This window comes from Neopelma chrysocephalum, unplaced genomic scaffold (assembly GCF_003984885.1).
Source record: "Neopelma chrysocephalum unplaced genomic scaffold, ASM398488v2 Primary Assembly neopelma1_147, whole genome shotgun sequence".
Taxonomy (NCBI): domain Eukaryota; kingdom Metazoa; phylum Chordata; class Aves; order Passeriformes; family Pipridae; genus Neopelma; species Neopelma chrysocephalum.
In genome coordinates this window covers 141,201-164,250 of record NW_020897809.1, presented here as the reverse complement: position 1 = coordinate 164,250, position 23,050 = coordinate 141,201, and the positions used below count along the sequence as shown (strand labels likewise).

The following is a 23,050-nucleotide window of genomic DNA, read 5'->3' as shown; positions in this document are numbered from 1 at the left end:
TTTTCAACAACAGCATCTCAGCTTTATGCCTGTATCTACAGATAGTTTTATTCTTATTTAAAACTGCCAGTGAATTAGTAGCCCTAAAATATATTGTTAAACTAGGACACCCAGTGTTAAATTCATGTTTCTGAAGGATCAAATGAAGATTTAATTGTAGCTTAATTCATCATTTGCAGTACTGTTGTCTCCAGTTTCATCTTATCAATTTTTAACCTTTTTTTCCCCACAAGTATACGCTGAAGTCTTTAATTGGCATTTGTTTATTGTTTTGTTTGAGATTCATTGAGTGTCTCTCATCTTTCCTTCTGTTCCCCCCAGGTTTGTAAGGGCTGTTTTCATAATTGAATTTATGTTGTTGCAATCAAACTGTTCTTTAGCTTTCCCAGTATTATTCTTTCCTATATTTGTCACATCAGTGATGGCTCTCACCTTGTTCCACCAATATTTTTCAGTAATTGTTGAATGTTTTCCCTGTTTCAGGGGAGTGGGAGGCCCATTCACATAAAAAGGTTCCTGTGTGTTTATTGTCATTTAAATGGCTGATCAGTAACACTTATTTTGCTTTAGGCATGTTTGAAATGGTTGCTTTAGGAAATTGGTGGCAGAAGAATGGCTACTTTTGTTAAAGGTAAATATTTTTAGAAACCAAATATTTTAGTTCTTAATTTCTGTAAGAGTTAAAATATCTCTGAAATCAAAGGGGTATTTTAAGTTGGCAATAGTAATAGTTTAATATACATATTAATGTACATATCAGAGAACAAGTACGTTCTGTTTAGGCTGTGTCCCTTTTTTTTTGAATAATTGCTGTGAGCAGCTGCTGGTGAGTGAGATTTTGGTAGATAATATAGGTTATTCCTGAAAGGGCAATTTTTGGGTTGAATCAATGTGAATGTAATCTCCTGTAAAGCCTCTTTACACAAATGTGTTTTAGTGCTGTGCCCTTGATAAAAAATACTCATGGTAGGATTTTCACATCACAATAAATTATGTTCTGGCCACTAATCTCTGAAATGCCATTTGCATGCAAAAATAACAATTAATGCTCCGGACCTTTGATATTCTGCGCATTCCTTGTTTTGTTTGATTATTTTCTTCTTTCTTACACAGTTTGAGGGCATCTTTATCACTTCTATTTTAAGTTTTTCATTTTGTTTGTTGAACATTGACTTTGAACCTCTTCTGGTGCATCCAAGGTCTTCCATCTGAACACAGACACTGAAACAGAGTGGCCTGAATTCCAGAAGTGTTAAGGGAATGCAGAGCCTTCTGATTTGAATGGGACTGGAATTGTTCAGCTCTTTGAAAATTAGAGTTTAAAGGAAGGATGGAATTGTGAAGCCGAGGTAATTTCAGTAACCTGAGTGCTGTTTTTTAAAGTACTTTCTGCAATCAAGATAATGAAATAATGAGAGTCATTATAGCTTTAACTTTGACAAAACCAAATTGTATTAAGTTTAGAGCAGTATCCTGGGGGAACATGGGGCTGACAGACCACACAGGGATATGGAAAACACTTGTTTATAGGATCCCCTGGCCTTGGCGAGGAAGGACAACACGTGTCAGACACATAACAGCAATAAAGGTAACGATGAGGTGCTTGAAAGGATGAACAGGGACAGTCTCCAGGAGGGGAGAGCAGATAAGGACGAGGGGACACTTTAAGAATATCTGTAACTATTTGGGGTTTTTTGTTGTTGTTCTTGTTTTTTAGATGATTCTTGTAAGAATACTGAGACTGCAAAGTCAGCCACTCAGAAGTTAGCTCATGTCAACATTAGCTCATGTTAACATTAGCAGAAGTTTAGATTTTAATGTCATTGAGACTAAAAAGACAGCAAAAATACATCCTTAAGTTCAGGGTGACCTGTTATCCCACACAGTTTCCCACTAAATTCTCCATTATTGTTTTTTAATGCTAATGGTTCTTAATAAAAGGTTTAATCTTTAATGAGACAAAACAGCATATTTTTCAATAATTTTATTTCAGAAATTATTTTTTAAATGAACTTAAAAAAAACCCTAGCAAAAATCTTCACCAAACATTTCTTTATGAAACAAACAGTGCCATGGAATAGCTGATTTACTGAAACTATGAAGTTTCAGTAAAATTACAAGAAACTTCAATAATGGGAAGTCTTTGAGCAATCTCTTTAGACATGTCTGTCTATATTAACAACCAGGAGCCAGAAAGTAGATTCAGAGCTTCTCCTTTTACTGAATTTTTTGGGATCTCTCAATTATCTGAAGAGAGTCTGCAAATGGTTTTTCTGGGAATAAAAAAAACACCCAACAAAAACCCCCCAAAAACGACCCCAAAATTCAGTCCTGTGGATTTTACTGTATGAGCTTTAGGACGTGTAAATGGAGAAAGAAAAACAAAAAGGCAAGTATTAAACCATGTGTAAATACCTGATTGTATCTCCTCAAACCAGCAGATGAGGCTGTTTCCCATTACATTTAGTTTGCAACACTGTTAACCCCTGGAAACCTGTAATTGTGATTAAATGCCTGTCTCCAGGTATGATTTGGTAAATGTCTTTTTTTTGCATTGTATCACAGATTCTTAGATATGTTCAGAACCAGCCACCAAGTAGAACATCAAGGTATGGTTTTTTAATCTATAAATTCATGCCAAATGGATTTGTAGCTTCCAAGGTGCCAAGCCTTGTATGAGAAGAGGCTTCACTGCTTTTTGGGCCTAACTCTGTTTTAATAAATGTAGAATTGAATCTAGAATTTATGCTCACTCAGTCATCTTAAATTTAATTCCTTGCTAAAATGCTTGACTTGAGAGATCTAGAACATCTCTATGTATTTCAGTGTATTTATCTTCCTGTCACTGTTAGGAATAGCTCTTTTCTTAAGCAACTTGGGTTTTTTTTCCCTAGAAATCTATTGGAAAGGTGTGAGATGGAACGAAAACATGAGTATGAGTGTACAAGTGAGATACCATCATAAAGATTTTATTGCAATGGCTATTGCACTTGGTTTTGGCAGACATTCAGCCAGGAAGATCTCATAACCACTTGTTAAATATTCACTTCCCTCCACCTTAATCACGAGAACTGCAGGTTGTCATCTTTGAAATAAGCTGTTTTAAATCAATAAACAGAGTTTAGTGGAATGCTTTATCACTGATCCTCTGGTGGTGCAGGTCACTTCAATTCTCTTTTGTAACATGTCGATCTAGCAGTAGGGGGGTGGCAGAAATCAAAGACATGTTTTTCTGAGGGAGGGAAAAAAAAACAACCCAAAAAACCTGTCAGTGGCAGCTCCTGGACTGCTGAATAAATGATAGTTTTCTCACCCCAAACATGTCTTTGTTGATGTGCTCTCTGCTGCTTTTCCAGAGCACACCCAGAAAATATCTGTTTGTTCTGTGCCTTTTCTTCTTTCCTTGAAAGGGCCCCGCACTTTCCCCCTGCCAGGAGGTTCTGCAGCTGCTCAAAGTGCAGTTTCATAATCAGCTTAGTGTGGTCTGAGAGGGAGCTGGCAGCAGAAAGGCTAATCCCGGGCTCCCCCTGCTTTGGGATGCCTTCCCATTCTTTGGCTGCAGGACTTGTGTGGCTGTGCCATGTGTCACCCTGGTTTGCTGAGTCAGCTAAAGAACATGGGGGGGAAAATTCCCACCCGAGGAAACCATTCATTTGATGAATAATCTGCTGTACTGTGCCACATGGGTGTCCATGTGCCGAGGGCAATGCCAAGAGAACACACGGAACAGACGGCCAGATTTGGAACGGAGGATAAGATCCCCCTTCTGAGACACCGTAGTGCTTATATTGTGTCTCTGCTTGGGGAGCTGCATTATATCTGTGTTTATGAATTGGAGATGACAGATAATGTGAGGTTTAGGGTTTGAGATGATGTCTCTCGGCTATTTATAGGTTCTGTTTATTGATTTCAATCGTGATGATTCCAGTAAACTGGGTTCTTCAAGGGAGCTGGTTGGAGGAAACATTAACTTTGTATGCTGCCATTTGGATACAGAGATCACTCCAAAATTATTAAGACTACAGTCAATAAAACATGGTGTGTGTAAATTTAAGGAATTATATCTTTTAAAATATTTAATAGCTGTGCCAGGGAACAAAAATCTGAATTTCTCAGTAAGTACCAAAGCAACTGCCGCCCAGTCTGTCTCTATCATCCCCAGATATTGCTGTACAGTTTGGAGTTTCTGGGTATGAGCTGATATGTAACATGTGACCAGTTTATATAAATCTGTAATTTATCTTCAGGAGACCTTGCACTCAGTGAATTAAAAGGTTTAATGGGAAAGGTTTCAAGGTTTTCCCACAGAAATGCGTTGCCAAACAACGTCAGTTTAGCTGAAAACCAGATTAATCTACGTGTTCTCTTCACTGGTTAAAGATGTTCACGCAGGGCTGGTGTCAAGAGGAAGTTTAAGATGTGCTGTCCTCTCACCATTAACAGGTCCAAGGGCTGAACACAAGGCTGGGGGAGGTTTGTGATATGAGTGTTTACCCAGGAGCAGCTGCAAAGGGTGTTTGATCACGAGCAAACAGTGCAGCATTAACAGTGCAGTACCTGCACTGAGGGGGGTTGGCCTGGCTTGGAAGCACCAAAAGTCCTGCAGCTCCAAGACTTCTGCCCTGGGACTTTGCTTTCACCTCTTTATGGAAAGAGCATTTTGTTTTCCAGTTGCTGGTGTGTCCCTTAATACAAGGCAAGGCCTAAAAGCTCTTTATCCCTTCATCTTTCCTTCCTTGCCCACAGGATTAGAGGCTGTGAGAACAGATTTTAAGGAGGTGCTTAGATGGTGTTGCTCTTGTTCCCTTCTGCCTTAATACCCTGTCAAAGCTTTCTGATTTCACCATAGCTTTCTGCTTTAGTGACCTCCTACAGTTCCTAACTAGATCTTCTTTTCCATATATTTGCTCTTACCACTCCCAAAAATTCACAACACTGTTTTTCATTTGTTTGTTTTTTGGGTCATGCCCTCTTGGTAATGAGTTGTATTTTTTTTTCCCAATAAATGTTCAGGACTCCTGTGTATGGAAGATGTTTTTTAATTGTCTTGTCTATATGTAAAAAATATTGTCTGTCCTGGCAGTTCTTTGGAGTTACATATACAGGACAGAGTTATTCTTTATGCTGTGTCTACTACTTTATTTCCTCCCTCAGACTGTATGTAATTAAACCTCTCGATGGTTATAATGCCTGTTTATTCACATCTGTGGTAAGTTTGTGCAAGCTCTTGTCTGTTAACAACGTATATGTGGCTTTATCTTCATTCACTTAAAGTCACCTTTCTTGCTCCTTACAGCCCTGTTCCTGAAGCCATTGGCTTCCTTAGTTTCTAAAATATTTTCCTTTGCGAAGTGTCACACGTGTTTTCTAAAAAAGCTGTCGAATGACACACTCCAGTCCTGTTCTGATCTTCTTCCTTTGTGGGGTCAGTGATTCTCAGTCAGTCTGAGATGGTGAAATGACAGTTGGAGCATGAAATTTCCTGCACTTCCAGTATGTGTGTGAAATTAGGTAGATAAACCAAGGATTCAAGAAATAACTGTGGCGTGGAGCAGTGGTATCGTCCTGCCGTGAGATGAGAAAAAAAGCAAAGCTTTAAAATTTGAATGATGTGTGAGTTACATAAGTATGCTCCATTTCTGCTGGCCTGAGTATAATAAAAATACAAAACTGGCTGTCCTATTTAAACATAACTGCATCTTTTGAAGCTGAAAGTGGGGCAGTAGTTTAAAACAAATAGCAATAGTATTTTGTAGCACAGGTTCATTGTGGTTTTATCATGTCTGTTCGATATTCTGGGACTCACTGCCTTGAATTTGTGATTTTTAAACCTGATTTCTCCAGGCAGACATTTCTAGGTCACAGGAGAGGATCTTTTGTGTCATGATTACTCTTTTCATAAAGAACAAAATATCCTTTCTTTTGTATAGAAGCCTTTCATTTTAGGAACGTGGAGAACTAAGATGTAGCTTTTATAACAAAAATCCTCTTCATAAGCCCACAGGACCTTTGTATTATTGGCACCCAATTTTATCATGAGTCTCAGGTAATGCTATTTTTTCCCTCAGGTCTGGGTTTAATGAGCTTTTTATAGCAAAAAATGGTAACATGAAGTACGTGCCTGGTAATTTCTTTTCATCCTCAAAGTGAATAAGTGGACTGTGAACTGTTCTTACCATTTCATTCTCATTCCCTGGTGAACTTACAATTTGTAAAAAATGGCAAATGTGAGAACCTGGGAAAAGGACACAGCAGAGGCTCTGAGCTGGAGCTGGGAGGGGAATCATGTTTTGGTGGGCTTTGGCAGAGTAATGAGCTGGGACAAATAATGAGTAATGAGGTGACATCAGTGCCAGAGTTTAAATGCCATTTAAAACCAAGCAAAAACTACAGACATGGGATGACAGAAGATGGAAGGGAAGTAATTTCATGTCAGTTAATGTGTTGTTGTCTTTGTGTAAAGAGATAGGATGGCTATTTTCTCACTTCTGGTTGCAAATCTCTTTGACAATAGTCCTGTGTGTCAGTACTTTACTAGCTTATTTTTAATGTCACATGATCTGTGATCTTGGGACACTTTATCTTTTATTTGAGAATATCTGCACAGTTAAGAACAGTGTACCCACTAATTTAAACTCTACAGATTATTTACCCTAATTTTAATTTTTTTTTTTGTATCCTCAACACTGAAGAGTCCCGAGAAACAGGAATTGTGGCATAAAGCACAACGTAGCTACAGGACCCTGAACAAAATAAATGTATTTCAGGCCTGTGGTGCTGTCCTGACCCCTTTATGTTACATCAAAAAGGAAATGGTGAGGTGATTAAGTGGGAGCTGTAGAACTGAAGGCACAATGGCCTTATGCATTCCTACTGCAGTTTTGAACTCGCTTATTTACATCCTAAAATACCACAGGACACCTGACTGTGTATGGAGATCCCCAGGTGGATTTTGAGGTCGCTGAGCTCAAGGCACCTCATTAAAACCACTCCAGGTATGTCCACCCCAGCTGGAGTTACAGCACCTGACAAGCCACGAGGGGGGAATTCCAGTTCAGCAATACTTGAATGTCATCAATGGCACGAAATTCAGGTGTTTCAGTCCAAACACATTGAAGATAATACCTGAAATGAGTCATAAAACCTGGTAATGTGGGGAGAAATAATATAAGTTGTATAGGTTTCTGTTGCTCCAGTTTTCAAGTTTCACCAGTTTATTTTCAGAACACTGCCAAGTGATAGTTCTGCACCTGGGAATGCTGGAGGAAAAAGTGGAGAGGGAAGTGACCTGCTAGAGAGAAGGAAGGAGTATGTTAAAACTTGGTGTTCTCACTGTTGTTTACCGTTGCACTCAGAACCTCAGCTTTATTTTTGACTCTGTAGGTGTGTATTCTTCAGAAATATGAAAGAACTTGCTATGCTAAAGTTCCTTTTAAAACTGAGGCAAATTAGTTTTGCCATTGCAAACCAATATATTGATATTACTTGCCCTTGTATTTCTCCATGCAAGCCTAGTAAGTGTCCATGCACTATTTCTCTAAAGTACAGTTATTTTTTAATGCAAGTATCATAAATACCACAATCTTACTTCCAGTCCTGAGTGAGACTTCTATATAAAACTCTTGGTAAGTCAGAATAGAATGGTTGATTCTTGTATGTTCTATATATCCATATCTAGTTATACAACATAAAGAAACTTTGCAAACACAGGTGACAGAAACATATTTTAAAGACATCACTGTCATTATTTTCAACTTTATCAAATGGCCAAAGGAGATTTCTTTTTTCCTGGAGGCACCTATAGGATGTAAAAAAAAAAAAGGAAAAGTGCTTATCAACTAGTGGGTTTGCATTTGTTTTGTTTAACTCCCGTTTTTTTAAGTTCTAGTGAAAATAGATGATCAGTGATTACGTTACAGCACCACATACATTTTAAAAAAGGATCAATGAGTCATTGCAGATTTATACAGGTTTTATTTTCAGCCTTCTAGGTGCATCTTCTCTCTCCATTAAAATGGCATAGTTTGCTTTGCTTTGACTTTCTTTTCCCAGAAGCTGCAATACAGAGTCAAATTTGGGTACTATTCAAATTATACAGAGTAAAACTTGCAAGTGTTTGTTACCTCCTGATGTGTCAGTCTGGCCAGTGTCATGGAGAGCCTTGTGAGGAAGCAGGAGACAAAAGGGGGGATTTCAGAGAGCCCTCAGGGATTATTTTAAAATGGTCACTGAAGGATTGGTTTCACTGTTTGCGGTCAAAACTCATTTAGACATAAATAAATAAAAATTACTGGATTAAGGGTTCTAGAATTTAATCCTGTGTTTGCGATAGGGAGTTTGAATCTTTAGATTATTTTATATTTATTGTACATTATGTATGTGTATATTCATACATTGGGGGGATGTTGGTGAGGAACACAGCTTAATGTTTAATTTTTAAAGAATGTTACACAGATCTTCATATTTCTACTTGTAACATCTCTGTTGGCCACTTGACTGACCTGGTGTATTGGAGCACAAAGCTATTTGGATACACTCTGAGTGCAAGAGCAAACATCTGTAACATTGGAACCAGCCGTTGGTTGGAAACTGTATCTGAAAAGACTTTGGAACGGGCTGCGCAGGGAGGTGGGGGAGCCCTCACCCCTGGAGGTGTTTCGGGAAAGACTGGAGGTGGCACCCAGTGCCCTGCTCTGGCTGACAAGGTGGGGATCGGGCACAGCTTGGACTCGATGATCTCGGAGGTCTTTTTTAACCTGATTGATCCTGTGGTTCTGTCAAACACAACCCCAAAGGTACAACTCCACCTTTTTTTGTGCGTGTGTTTGACCATCTGCACGTTGCAGATGCAAGCTCATTTTCCACACGGCCATCCCCAAGGATGTTATCCGGGCACCCAATACCATGGAATCACGGGATATCCTGAGGTGGAGGGGATCCATCAGGATCATCAAGTCCAACTCCTGGCCCTGCCCAGGACACCCCAACAATCCCACCCTGTCCCTGAGAGCATTGTCCAAAGTTCCTTGAGCTCTGTCAGTCTTGGGGCCGTGCCCACTGCCCTGGGGATCCTGTTCAGTGCCCCATCACCCTCTGGGGGAAGAATCTTTTCCTGAGATACAACCTCAGCCTCCCCCGACTCAGCTCCTGCCGTTCCTCGGCTCCTGTGAGTGGCCAGGAGAGTGAAGAGATCTGTACGTGCCCCTCAGGATGCTGCTGCAGACCCCGATGACGTCTCCCCTGAGTCTCCCCTTCTCCCGGCTGAACGGACCAAGTGCCCTCAGCCGCTCCTCACGCGGCTTCTTCACCATCCTCATGTCCCTCCTTTGGACGCTCTCTAATGGCTTCATGTCTATTTTTTTATATTGTGGCGCCCAACACTGCACACAGCACTCCTTTGCCGGGCCGTTTCTGGAGGCAGAAGGCGCTTTTGTGCCGCCGGTCCCGCTCCCCTCAGCGCCGAACCCCTGCCCGGCCCCGCCATGGCGGCGGCGGCGCCGTGCCCGGCTCCAAGATGGCGCCGGCGGCGGGCGGGACTTCCCTCGGCCGAGAGCGGGCGGCGCAGCCGCGATGGTGGCGGCGTGAGGCGGCGGGGCCGGCGGCTGCTCCTTCCCTCCGCGCGGCCCGGGCCGGGCATGGAAGTGGAGAAGATGGATGAGAATGAATGGAAGTACCACGGGGAAGGCAACCAGAGCCTCGTCGTCTCACACTGCCAGGTGCGGGGGGGGGGCGGCGGGGGAGACCAGCCCGGGCCCCGCGTGAGGGGGGCGGCCCGGCGGGAGCGGCCGCTCGGCCCCGCCAGCCGCCCTCGTTCCTTTCTCTCCCGGAGGAGTTTTCCATCCTGGGGGGATCGGGCCCGTCCCGTGAGGGAGATTAGCGGGCGCTTCCACGGGTTCTCCCTCGCGGCCGGTGCGGGTGGAAGGGAGAGCAGCCGATGGCCGGGCAGCTGCCGCCTGGAGACGGGAGCTGTGAGGAAAAGTGCTGAAAATCCCGCTTTTCCATCGTCATGCCCGGGTGTGGGTGATGTGACAGGGGAAAGCGAGCTGGAGAAGGCGTGTTTTTCCCTTTGTCACCGGCTCTGGCTCCGTGAGGAGTTTGAACACTCGTTGCCCCGCTGGACCGGCTCCCGGCGGTAATTTCGGGTTTTGGCTTTGCCTCAGACCCGGGGTGATGTGACCCCGCCGGGCGGCTCATCCACCTCCTCCCGCCTACCTGTTGGTCTGGGTTTTTGAGCTTTTTGTTTGTTTGGGATATTTTTAGGGAGTGTTTTATTTAGAAACCGCAGTAAAATAGATTCAGCACTTAAAACAGTAGTAACGATTAAATGAAGATAAATCCAGTCAAGCAGACTCTGTGTCAGTTTATACTGTCCCTGTATTCGTGCCCCCCTTGTGTGTGTATTATTTACTCAATATATTGGGATATCTGTCCCTTGAAGGAATTTATTCTTTTTCTGAAAAGTGCTTCTGACTGTTTTTTTGTCTTAAAAATGTATTTGTATTTCGGTTTAAAAGCTGCTACGGATTGGCCACAGAATGTTCTTGATGCTTCATAGATTTAAACCCAGTAAATCCGAATGATAAAATGCAGACTTTTATGTAGAAAAAGACCTATAGCAAGAGTTGAATCTTGACAGCTGTTTCTTTAGATAACATCAAAATGAATGACTGAAAATACTGGATTTTTCTGATGTCTGTTTTCTGGATTATAAACTAGATGTAAAAAACATCAGCAAATATCAAGTCTGAGAAAATGCTGGAAATCCTATGGTGCTCTCCAAACTTTAGGAGGGGCACTTCTGTGCCTCTGGCTTCTTTATATGAAATGTTTTTTAAAAGCTGGTTTTGGTACAAGAAGTATGTGTATCATTTTATTTCCTGTCACATTTTAGCTTTGAAAAAGGCACTTTAGAAACTACTCAGTCACTGGATGACAGGAATCAGGATATGTAATGGATTAGTAGTGATGTAATTGCGATAAGATATGGAAAGTGAGGAAGTCTGCCAGTGATTCAGAATAGCTGCTGAGTGTGTCAGTTCTCTTTTTAACAAGATGTTAGAACTTTTCATGTGGAGTGAAAGTTAAGTAGATGTGATTTTTCCTTTATGGACAGCTTTGAACCAGTAAAGTTTACATCTTGGAGCTTTGTGTCTGCTGATGACAAACTCTTAGAGCCTATAAACTTGGAGCCTATAAAATACTGTTTAGATGCTAATTGTTACTTTGTGCCTCTTACAAACAGGACATACTGGCATGATTAATCATCATTCTCGTGATCTGGTGTTAAGTTATTCTCAGGTTTGTGTGAACAGAACAGTAGCACAACTAAGACAGTGAATTCCATTTTGACTGTCCGTGTTTCATTCTGTAGCTTTCCAGTCCATGTTTTTTGTGTCTGGGTGCCAGTGGGAGGGATAGTGATTTGGTGCTGGTGAGGGAGATGTGAATGGATACTCAGATACAAGTGAGAGGCCTGGGTGGAGCTGTGTGTGTTTGTTGTTTCCATGTTCTCCCTTTTGATGTGTAGTGGTGTTTTGGAATGTGAGGAGGAAGCTGGTCCCTAGATCTCTAGGTCTAAGCCTCCCTTCACTGCTTCTTCTGGAAAGCTTAAGAAGTTTTCAGAAACAAAACAGCAACAAAAAAATGAATCCCCATGCTTCTGGAGAAGAGGGCACGAGCTGCCTTGCCTTTCATGAAGTGAGGTCCAGGGTGTTTAGCTGGAACTCCTGCCCTCTGGATCGCTCCTTGGAGCGCTGATAACAGCCCTCTGCAAGGTCACGTCTCCAGCACACGGGGTGTGTGGGCTGGGGTGGGCAGACAGCCTGGGGGACACTCCTGCTCCTGGCTGTGAGGAGCGTGGCTGGACTAGGGATGGACAGCAAGGACAACACATTGTCAGCTCAGGGAGCTCTCGTGTGTGTGAGGCTCTGCTTATTTCCTTGGTTTGCTCCATTCCCTGTACGTTGCCCTTTAAGACACGGATGTGTGAGGCATTGTTAGTCCAGAGCTAGTGCAGCACCAAATTAAAAAGTTGGTCATGGAGAAGTCACATGCCCAGCAAACAGCTCTGCTGGCGATGGGCTGATAAGCCCTGGACGCAGGCGACACGCAGCCGCTTTTCCAGGGCGTACAGACAGAGTCTGCCTGGCACTGGGACAGTGGCATCCTATGGAACGTGCTCTGTCACAGGGCTGTCAGGACTCTTTCCTCTGGCTGGTCATTAATCCTGCAGAGTGTAACAGTGATGGGAGGCTCCCTGTGTGCCTGTGCTCCCACAGCCTGTGCTGTAGTCTCTGCAAGTGCATCTCTGCTCCTTACCCATCCAGTGAAGGATAAGGATCCTGAGGCAGGACATGGTCTAGTCAACACATCTCTTCTTACAGACTTACTTTAGTTAGTTCTCCAGCATTTCGACAGCGATCTGATGAGTGAAGATGGAATGCTTGCCAAGCATTTCCAGTTTCCATTGTTATCTCTGGAGCTGTGTGCCTGCTTGCTTGATGCACACTCAAACTTCTGCTTTCATTGATCTTTAGTTTCGGTTCTGGTGAATCTGAAGTTCCAGGAGATGTACAGAACTATAGTACAAATTTCTCTGGTGACACAGTTTTTCCTGGTTTTTTTTTCCAGCTGTGATTTAATTAATTCAAATTGAAACTGAATTGTAGTCAAAAGGCCTCTGTGTAGTCTTGTAGCCTGCTGAAATGCTTCTGGTAGAATGAACCATGATCCTTCCTCATGATTTTAGTGAGAAATACAACTGGTAACTCTGAGAGGTGTTGGTGAGACACTGGGAAAGTTTGTGTTACACAAACACTGCAAGACCATTCAGGCAGTGTCTGTATGATCCTTGTCCATCAGTTGCAATTTTGAATATTTGATTGAATCACTGTATCCTTTTCAACAAAAGTTATTTGTCACCCTCCACACCACACAGTGAATTGCCTGATTACTTGTTCTAGTTGCCATCTCAGAGATGCATAAATTGCTTTAGGACAGACACAGCTCTACAAAACCCCAACCAAGCACCATCAGAGCCAGCCAGGTGCTTTAGAAAGGAGGCTTCTTATTCCCTGCAGTTTTATTGGAGTGTTGTTCCTTCCACATCAAATTTGGCATCTGATTTAAAAAGAGGGCTAAACTTTCCCTCTCCCTACTCCTGAGCGGTGGAGAGGGTTCAGAGGAACTGCTGCAGCACAGTTATCTCCTGGTAAGCTGTTGTGTCTTTCTGTGGTGGAGATCCTTAGTTTTTCAGAAGTGAGCTGGAAATCCTCCTTTGGAGTTCTTCCCTTTCTTTAATCAGTTGTTTGCTCTTACGGGGACACTTAACACTTCATTTCAAAAGGCTTCAAGTAGGTGTTTGTAGAAAGTAGTGTAAGCAACTCTGGAAATAATGGCTTGGATTTCCTCTTGCTTTTGGAACTGTGCTCACAATCTCCAGTTGTTGCTTTAGGAGATGAATTCTGTACGTTCCTTCTGTGCATCTTCTGTTTTACTTTCTATGTGTTGGGATATTGTAATCAAAAGCTTAATTTTAAAATACATTTGAACATTAAACTCGTGTTTCAGGGTGACTGTGGGGAGGTGGTACAAGAGAATAAGAGGGGTTTTTCTCATTTTTCCCCAGCTTGTTTTAAATTCAGTGAGATAGTCAAGAGAAATCTTGATGTGTGCTTGCAAAAGGTTGTTTTGTATCTTCAGATGCCTTGATTGTTAGTGATCATCTGCTTCTTGTCTTGGAATGTTTGCAGCTCTAGCAGATCTCCTTGGGTTTTGGTACAGAACTGAGTTAGTAATGCATAAACCATCTCCAGAGGATACGTGACCTTATGAAATAGGAAAAGGGGAAGGAGGGGAGACAGAGAAGGTGAATGAAACAGAGCTAAGGAGATTGGACAAGATAGTCTAGTCAGGTAATCAAACTTGCAGAAGATTCCCAAAGTTGGTGCCCATAGAAGTGAGTAATATCTGTCTCTTCTCTGTGGTATTTATTTTTCCTTCAAGACCTGTGGTTAAAGATGGAGGATGTCCCAGTGCTGCTTTTGCAGAGAACCTTCCCAGTTATTTTTCTGAGTGTGTAGGGGACTGTAGACAGCAGAGGTGCTGGGAGAGAGGAGTATCTTGTGTTTTAACACCAGCCTGTGATTTCACTACAGCTGTAGCTGTGTCTCCTGGCAGCTGCATTACGGTGCTGCAAAGTGTGTGCAGAAAGTCACTTTCTGCATATGGGGGAGAGGGACTTGGTTTGGGGTTTTGAAATAAAATAATTCTGCTTTGGGGGGGGGCTTTGTGTCAAGTCAGGGTAGATTATTGTTCCTTTTAATGCTTTTGAAATATGAAATAATTTTCCTGTGGCTGGTTGGTTGGTTTAAGAATAATGACAAATGATTCAGTTTTGCTGCAATAAACTTACTTGAAGAGAGGACCAGACTGGATGTTTAGACAGAAGGGTGTTTGCTGAAAGAGTGGTAAGCTTAGGGTTGGAATGACCAGGTAGCTGCAGCTTTCCTCTATTCCTGTTTGGCAGAAAGGGATGATGCTGATCATTAGTTGCTGTCTCATTGAGAGAATCTTCTTAAGGTGCTTTTTCTGATAGTGTCATTTTGCACAAGTCCAAAACCCTGCATGTCCTGCTTCTTCTTCCGTTGTTTTTCTATGTGGAGTTGCCTGAATCTGTTTTGTCCTATTGAAATGTGTGTAAGTCTTGCCCCCCCCAAGCTTCCAGGTCATTCCTGAGAAATTCCAGATCCCTGACTATAAAGCAAATTTTGTTCTGTTTTCTGTTCAGTTGTGTTCTGATCGTTTTCTTCCTCCCTTAATGCCTATGAATGTCTTGATTTCAAGGAAATATAGAACAGGCTGCTGATTCCTGTATTAAAGGGTGTTCAGGTAGGGAAAAGTACGGAAAAACTGGTTGCTGTTCCTGTGGTTATAATTAGAATAGTTTATTAACAATGGTCTTCTCTGAATATTGCTCTGATGTAAAATATGGCCAAGTCCTGGTCTCTTGGTTCTTTCACAGACAGACATTATCAGGAAAGGTAAAATGCAACTGGTATTTATTGAATTTTATTTTAACTAGTGGAAAAGGCATAGTTTTTGTATGACTTGAACTCAAATATTTTTGTGTTCTTGAGGAGAATCTTCTAGTTACATTCCCAACCTGTGATAATTCTTACTTCTGATGGATTTGGGAATGATGTAATACAGAGAGGAGTTTTGAATCTGGTTCTGTAGAATTTTCTGCCTCTTCAGTTTGACCTTTTTTAGAGGGTTTTTTTGGTGTTATTTCTTTTTTTTCTATTTCAGAGGGCATTTCTTTGACCTGCCTTCTCCAGCATTGTGTTCTTTTGGGTGTGAACATATCTAAACACTGTCTATCTCTGAGTACTGTTTAGCAAAAACCTCGCACCTGCACACCCTTTACCTACCTAGACAAAAGGACAGGAAGACAGCTTAAAGACTAAAGATAATATATTTGCTCCACCTTTCTTAGTTGTAATTGCTTTTGATTTTAAAAAATTATTTATTATTGTAGACAAATAGAGGAGCCTCTGCCCAAATTTACTGAAGCAAGCAGCTATGAAATCCAGTTGAAAAAGCCAAGTATGCGATCAGGGTGTGTCATCAGTGGAAAAGAAAGGAAGAGATGTCTGCCTTGGTGTAAACAACAATTAAGTTTTTAGAAACAGGAGGCAATCACTGGTTTGAGTTGGAATTGGGACCCTTTGTGACACCTGTATGAAACTGTACATTTCCTTGTGTTAACCTTGGTTAACTGATACTTCTGTACTTGCCCATGGTCACTGGAAAAAAAAAGACAGTTTGGTATTTGTTTTTATTTGGTTCTTTGGTGGAACTGGTACAACTGGGCCTGAAGGTGTCAAAATTAAATGGGCTAACTATACTTGAGTACAATCTACAAAGCTTTTACTGTTAAAGAAGAATTAAAAGTTGGAAGCAGCTTGAGTCAACATCTCTATAGAATTTTAATTCCATATCAGGATTTCAATTCCATGTTGTACGAGAGTAGTTAAATTTACTTTTTCCTCAGCTTTACCGGGTTTGTGCACTGAAAGCTCTGAATGCAGGGCAGTTTAGTGTCTTCCAGAGTGGAAGAGAAGGTAGCACTGGGTAGCAGGGCTGACTGTAGGGAGGAGAGAGAGCAGAAAGGCAGCAGTTAAAACTTTTCTTATCATACAAGTGCTTTAAGTTCTGTAGATGCAGATGGAAAAACAGCACCTGTGTGGATGGAGAAGGGAGACACAAACACTGCCAATGCTGTGGTCACAAGTTACTCTAATGCCAGTGGTCACTTAACTGCAGCAACACCACCTCTCTCCTCCTCCCAGAATGCTTTTTCCAGACGTGGTGTCTTATTTTGCTAGTAATAAGTGTTGGAGCAGCCCTGTCTTCTGGTGACCTTCGGAAATTCAAACTCTGCTTTAGGCCTATTTTTTCTTTTTTGAGTGATTTTGAGAATTCTGAGGGCTATACCCAAAGAAAATGCAAACCAAATCCCAGTCAAGCTCAGGAGTGGGTTGGCCTTGGTTAAAAACCCTCTTGTTTTCTTCTGGGTTCTGTTCAAGCTCAGACTTGAATGACTTTCTTGTGCTGTTGATGAGATCAAGCCATTATCTAAAAAGCAGTTTTTTGTCTGTTAGGAGAGTTTGGTAAATGCACTGATGGTGGAGTTTCTGTGCCTTTTCCATGCTGCTGCTGTCCCTGCCCTCAGTCCCAGCAGCCGTGGGTTGGTTGCTTTGGATAAAGTAGCCTGACCCAAAGCTGTGTGGGAGTGCTCAGTCTAAGAGCCTATTTTATTCCCTCCTTTGGTTCTTTTCTCCCTCCCAACCCTTCAGTGGCTGTTTTCTTTGCCTCACTTACTTATTTTCCCATGACATGCAATAACCATGTTCTGACCTCCCTAAGCTGTCCTCCCTGGCCTAGTTTTGCTTGGGAAGGAAGAGAGTCACTGGATTCCATGGAACACTTGCCCAAGGTTTGCTTAGGTGTCTTCTAGCTGAGGTGTTCCAGATACTGGGAACTATTAACTTATTCTAACTCTCCATTTTATTACTTATCTTCATTCTAATCCCTCTTACTCTATTTCCTCCCCTCCCTATTAATATTTTCCTGGAACGCCTGGTTCCCCCGGCATAACATCAGGTGACTCAGCAGCCTCATGCTGGGAAGTGTTGCTGATAGGGGGAGGTTTAGGGCAGCTTAAAGGAAGGAAGCTTAGTGTGTGTTATGTTCTGGTTGGCACCACTCACCTATTTGACGGGGGTATTTGATGTGCTGGTAAATTTTGTCCTTGTGTTTCAGTCAGGGCCGTGTGCTGTGTTACCACACAGTGCTGATGTACTCAGGGCCAGGGATCAATGGGTTTATTCAGCCTGTTCTCCCTCTGGTGTGTGTTTCCACCTCATGGCACTGGGTGTATCACTTGATACCATTGCAGGTTCTCTGATTAGCTGTCTTGGCTGAAGGGCAGGCATTTCCTTCTCGCTCTTGGCGAGTGCAATCATTAAATTCTCTTGGAATTGGTACCATCTGCGTATTGCAAGGTTACACAAAGCTGTAAAGTGAAACCTGAGGTAGTGCTTAACTCTCATGGGAGTCGAGATCATAACCAGGCAGGGGAAAAAAAAAATTGGAATGAGCACCTGAAGTCTGATGCAAGCTGTGAGCTGTGTGCTAAAGGAAACAAGTATCATGGGGGGTTTGCTCTCAAATAATGGTTTGCCATATTGAATGTTGTCAAGCCAGGTGCTATGCCAGAAATTCTTTATTCATGTAAAGAAATAAAAACATTGTTATTCAAGGATTCCTATGCTAAATAAAAGAGTATTGTTCTGATTTTTGAATGCTTCTTTACACTATGTGTGAGCAGTTGCTAAACTTCCTCCATACGGGCAGGAAATGTAGCTTTCCTTGCTTTGTTTTGTGTGATCTTATCCACCTTATGCAGAACAGAACTGGGTTGGAAAACAACAGTTGTGTACAATACTGCCATGTGTACTTCATTCAAAAGCTGCAAAATTTTTTAGCACTTAGTTTGTTTCCATCTCTCACATCCCTCCACATGGCACAGCACCCTGGATGAGGAGACCTTTAAAAATGCCTCGTGTTGAATATCATGAAGGTAAGCTTTGGCTGAAGTGTCTGGGCAGTGTGGTGGGCATGTTTTTCCTGAGTTTTATCAGTTCTCAGAAGGAGGAACTCTCCTCTGTGTCCCTGTCTTTTCTGAGATGTGAATATAACACCTCTTTGTCCATTTTCCTCCTTCCCAGAAGTTGCATTTTCTGAATAGAACACCATTGTTTTCTGTTCAAATCCCTCAAACTAGAGTCGGAATTGAAGGGGCTGTGGAATGTAGATTTGGAATAAAAGTTGTCAGAATAATTTTTTTTAGTTGGCATGTAGTGCACGCGGCTCCAGTGTGCTACTGCAGGGACAGCTTGATATCAGCAAAACAGTTCCACAGTTCACATTGAGTACCATTGAAACAGCCATTAATTATTATTTGCATATCACTGTGTTCAGTTTGACTCCCTCCCTTTGACTGAAATGTAGATAGAATGTACTTTCTGTAGCTGTCATTGCTGTGCACAGCCATAAATCCACAGTGATTAGGTGGTGTTGAATGATTACAGTGGTGGCAGGAGATCTGGGATCCTTAGAGCCCTGTTTGGTAAGTTCTTGGTAGCTCTTGAGTGTCGTCAAAGGACAACGAATTGAACAACCAGTTTTGACTGTATAAAGAAGTTCATGGGCCTTTACAGACACTATTTTTTCTAGAAGTAAATTTGACTTCTTATCTTCATCTCCTTTGGCAGTGGTTGTTGATGTTTTTAATTGGTTGCAAAAAATAGTACAGTAAGAATTGTAGGGAAAGATTTATTACCAGTCTTTGAGAGTGTTCTCCCCCATGTTTATGGCTGCAAGCTTGTGACTTTTATATGGACTTTAAAAGAACTGTGGGTTCTCTTGTCCTGTTTGTATATCTTGTGCCTTTTCAGACAACAGGGTGTAGTAGACAGGCAGGTGACTTTGTGAGGTAAAATTGCAGATAGCGCTTGCAAAAATACTGGTGAGCTTTTAGATGCCAGAATTTAGGAGACTGACGGGGGTGGGAAGAGGGGTGGAGTTCCTTTTGGGACTTAAAAAGCTTCTTCCCGAAGTGTCTTGTTTTCTGCCCGTGGATCTTGCAGATGTGAACACAAGCTGGTAATCAGCTAGATGGGAATCTTGTCCAGTGGCAGAAAGAGATGTCAGAGTAGTGCTCTGCCTCCAGACAAAGGCAGTTAATGTGTGCTGGTTAGAATAATAATGGAGTAATAACAAATGACGTGAACCTGCTTATTTGGGAAAGGAGAAGCTGATGTTTCCCAGGCTTTGTGTTTGGACAGGCTAATTCCTTATATTTTTATTTTAAATCCATGTGAGCTGAGGTGGTAACAGCAGAAGGAAAATACACATCTTTCCATAATTCTAAACAATAGTACCAGCAGTTGAGCTTGTTTTTATACAAATTCTCCTATTTCTTTCACAGCCACCATCTCTTACACAGATTTTGGTACTAATGTAGCAAGAGATGGAAACCTGAATAAAAACCTCAGTGATGCAAACGAGGCTGTTCCCTGAAGGGTAATATCAAGATTATGGATTTGCCCCAGTTGTGTTTCACTTGTGAAAACATTCCAGTTCAGGAGGCCTGCACTGTATGACAGCGAGGTCATAAAATAAGGCCACTATCAAACATCAGGCTGTAAAGAAATAAATGTAAGCTTTTGTCCTGGTTTCGTAATGCTACTGTCTAATCCAAAGTACCTGGATCGGTGCCCAGTCATATTTTGGCCGAGCTACCAAGGATTACTTTGTTTTTTGGATTTCACTGAGTAAGATTAAAATAATGGCTGTAGTAACTGCTTTGGAGAAGAGAAATTCTTGCAGGTAACGTTTTGGGGACTAAGACCGGCACTGTTTTTTCCCAGGGTACACGAGGACAGGATCTGCGTGTGTTCACATCCTTGTGGTTCTGTGATGCAGAGACTTCTTTGAGTGCTTTCACAGCCCCTCCCACAGCTTCTCTCCTTATTGGCAATGATTAACTTCCTTCTGCTTTAACCAAACAATTGTTTGGTGATAGGGTGCTCGAGAAGTGTTTGCCTTTCTTGGTGGGACCCTAACCTTCAGGCTGGAGTCTGAAAACGCTGTGGCCTAGTTGTGAGTGCTCTTCTGGTTGCAGCGCCTGTGGATGTGTTTTCAGAGACACCAGTTTTGTTATCCTTGTTGCTTGTGTTTGTTTTGAGCTTTCCATGACAATTGGGAATGTCACAGTAGCCCTCGTGTGGTCCTGGAGCCACTGAGGACATTGTTTGTTATCTGCTGTCGAGCTGCTGTGCTCTCATGTGAGAGTCTCCTGTGTCGGTCGCCCTTGAATTCTTTATCTGAGAGTAAGAGCAGTCGTGTTTGTTCTGATGGGTTGGGTTTTTTTAGTCTTGTCACTAACTAGGTACTGAACATATGCAGGATTAAAAAAAGTAGTAGAGAGAATTCTTCCTTTGAATTCACTATTTTTCTAGCTTGTCTTACTTCAAAAGGTGTGAAGCCTTTTAATGTTCCATGTGTTACATTTGCATACCTCCATGCACTGTTTCTTTTTTTTTTCTGCTTGCAGCCTGCATTTTTCATCTTTTTGTGTGTCTGGGACTATTATCCAGCTAAATATTCTGATGGTGGTGGTGCCTTGATGGAAGTGGTGTTAAGCACCTCTGTAAGCCCTTCCACTGCTTGTGGAGAATGAAATTTAGGGAGCATTGGGATCTAGTCGATCTGATTCTCCAAGGATTTAAGGAGTAGTGACAACCTCCTCAGAGATCTGTTCTCTTCTGGGTTTGGGCCATTTCCATGCATACAGATGAGCATGGTACATCTTTGGTGTTCAATCTTTAAATATAAAAAAAAAGTCTAAGGCATTTAAGTTAACTGAAAAAAAACCCCTCATGGCAACAACCACCCACAATATTTCCAAGTAAAGAATCACTCATGTGAATCAGGAAAGCAATAGCATGAAAATATGGGCCAGTATTTTGGGTGGTGATAATTCTGAAGCAGTTGGCATCTGTGACATCTGATGGGTTAACTTGGTGCTGTGGCAGTGTGTTTGTCACTGCGTGTTGGATTGCACAGAGGGGTGGACGTAGCTGAAAACTTGCCCCAAGAAAGGAAAGAAGTGTTTTGGGGTTTATTGAGGTTTGTTTTTGGTTTTGGGGTGTGTTTTTTTTTTGTTGGGTTTTGTTTTGCTCTAATCATTTAAAAGCCTTAGTGAGGCGCAGTGCGGGGGGACTGGTGTGAGTGCACCTGTAATTCTGTGAAGGTTTGTTTGAACGTTGCTGTTTGCTTTTGACATCTTAGGCAAGCAGCATGTTCTCCTTTTGCCATGTATAATCTTGGTCATTTTATCCTACTGTGCCTCTTTAGAAATGACTTGGTAATGAACTAATACCTAGTGAGTCCTGTGAGAGCAATTGGGTTTTCCAAAGCAATGGTTGGAACCTTGTTGGCTGGGAACTGATTAATAGATAAATATCTACACTGGCCTTGAAAGACTACAGAATCATGTTTCTGAAGGGATGAGAAGTGATAATCATATCACTCCATCACTGATCCACTTGCTTATGAATTATTAAAACAGGAGATCCAAACAGTTGAAACAGTGTACAACAACACCGTGCACACAGAGATACAGGCTCAACAGGGCTCTGTTACCACACAGCCCTGCCTGGTAAGCCTGCAGGTTACTTAATACCATGTCAAAATATGATTTTAATACAAAAAGTCTCTTTACTAAGTTTAATGGTTAAATTTCAGCAAGATTTTTTTGAGAGAAAGATACTTCACTTAACTTCTGTGATGGAAGACACTCAATAGGCTTAAGGAGAAAGGCCTAATTATGAAATATTTTAATCTGAAATATTAAAAATAAAGGCTGAGGATGTTTTTAGAATTCATGCACTTTGAAAATATGAAGGTTTTTGAATTGTTAAAAACGGATAAAAATGGTAAAAATTACAAAAATTAGTGAATTTTCTGTGGTTTTAAGGTAAAATATTTGGAAACCTGCTGCATTTATCTCTGTGTTAGGTGTTTACTCTGTGGAAGTTTAGCAGTAACAGGGTTTAATGTTTGTAAGTACAGCTGTGTAGCTGCTGCTGGTGGTAAGTGTCCCTGTAAGATGTTGTGATGCTGTGCTGATACTGTGAGTGAAGTGGGTCTTGTTTCTCTTTGTCCCCCAAGACCTTTGATGCACAAATGCCAGGGTGGTGCTGTCAATACTGTGCATTCCCACATTTCCAGAGCAGTGCTGTGAGCTGAGGGAGCATTTCCCTGGTGCACTTGGTGACTGGAAATGCAGTGGCAGCCTCGTTAAACCGATGGCAAAGCTGGCAGCAGGCATCGTTGTGTTTGATTTCAGCCGGTGTATTTGATTTCAGGTTGAGTGAAATAACCATCTAAAATGCCCATCTTGCTTTTCTTTTTTTTCCCCTTAATTTCTGGGAGGGGGTAGGTAGGGGGAGCAGACAATTGTGCTGTTCATAAATGATGAAATGCTAACGAAACCCTACTCTGTGCTCTCTCCCTCCAGCGCTGTGTGGTGCTGCGGTTCCTGAAGTCCCCCCCCAACCAGACTAAGGTAAGATTCAACATGTCCCTTTGCTAAAAGCCCTCAGGTAAACTAATAGCCAGTGTGAGGAGAAACAAGAAACCCCTGAAAGAGCTGTGACTGGCAGGAGTAGGAGTAAGGGGATGTTTTGAAATGTGCCCATGTTTCAGGGGTTTTGGCAACAGGAGGAAATTTGAGGTCGCTTTACGTAAGTAAGATGATGTGAGTGCTGATACCAAGCCCTCTGTGTGGGGCAGGGTGTGAGACTGCCATGTGTTAGAGGGGACAGCTTTCTGTGGCACAGAGACAGTGGGAATGTTCCATATCCACGGACAGGAGTGCAGGGATGCTGAGGAAGAAATGAGTTTTGCTGGTTGTTCT

At 42.0% G+C, this 23,050-nt stretch overlaps 1 protein-coding gene across 6 annotated transcripts in view; it reads left to right on the top strand.

Annotated features, from left to right (window-relative positions):
* IPPK (inositol-pentakisphosphate 2-kinase) overlaps positions 1–23,050 on the top strand; it is a 62,099-nt gene that overhangs the window by 12,736 nt on the left and 26,313 nt on the right. For 2 of the 6 annotated variants that reach the window (XM_027700856.1, XM_027700857.1), the window contains one exon: positions 22,652–22,699. In XM_027700856.1, the coding sequence (XP_027556657.1) occupies positions 22,652–22,699 (48 nt within the window). Of the gene's footprint in view, positions 1–9,574; positions 9,717–9,881; positions 10,133–17,935; positions 18,146–20,294; positions 20,460–22,651; positions 22,700–23,050 lie in introns of those variants that run through there. The other 4 variants (XM_027700855.1, XM_027700859.1, XM_027700858.1 and 1 more) reach the window with 4 other exon arrangements.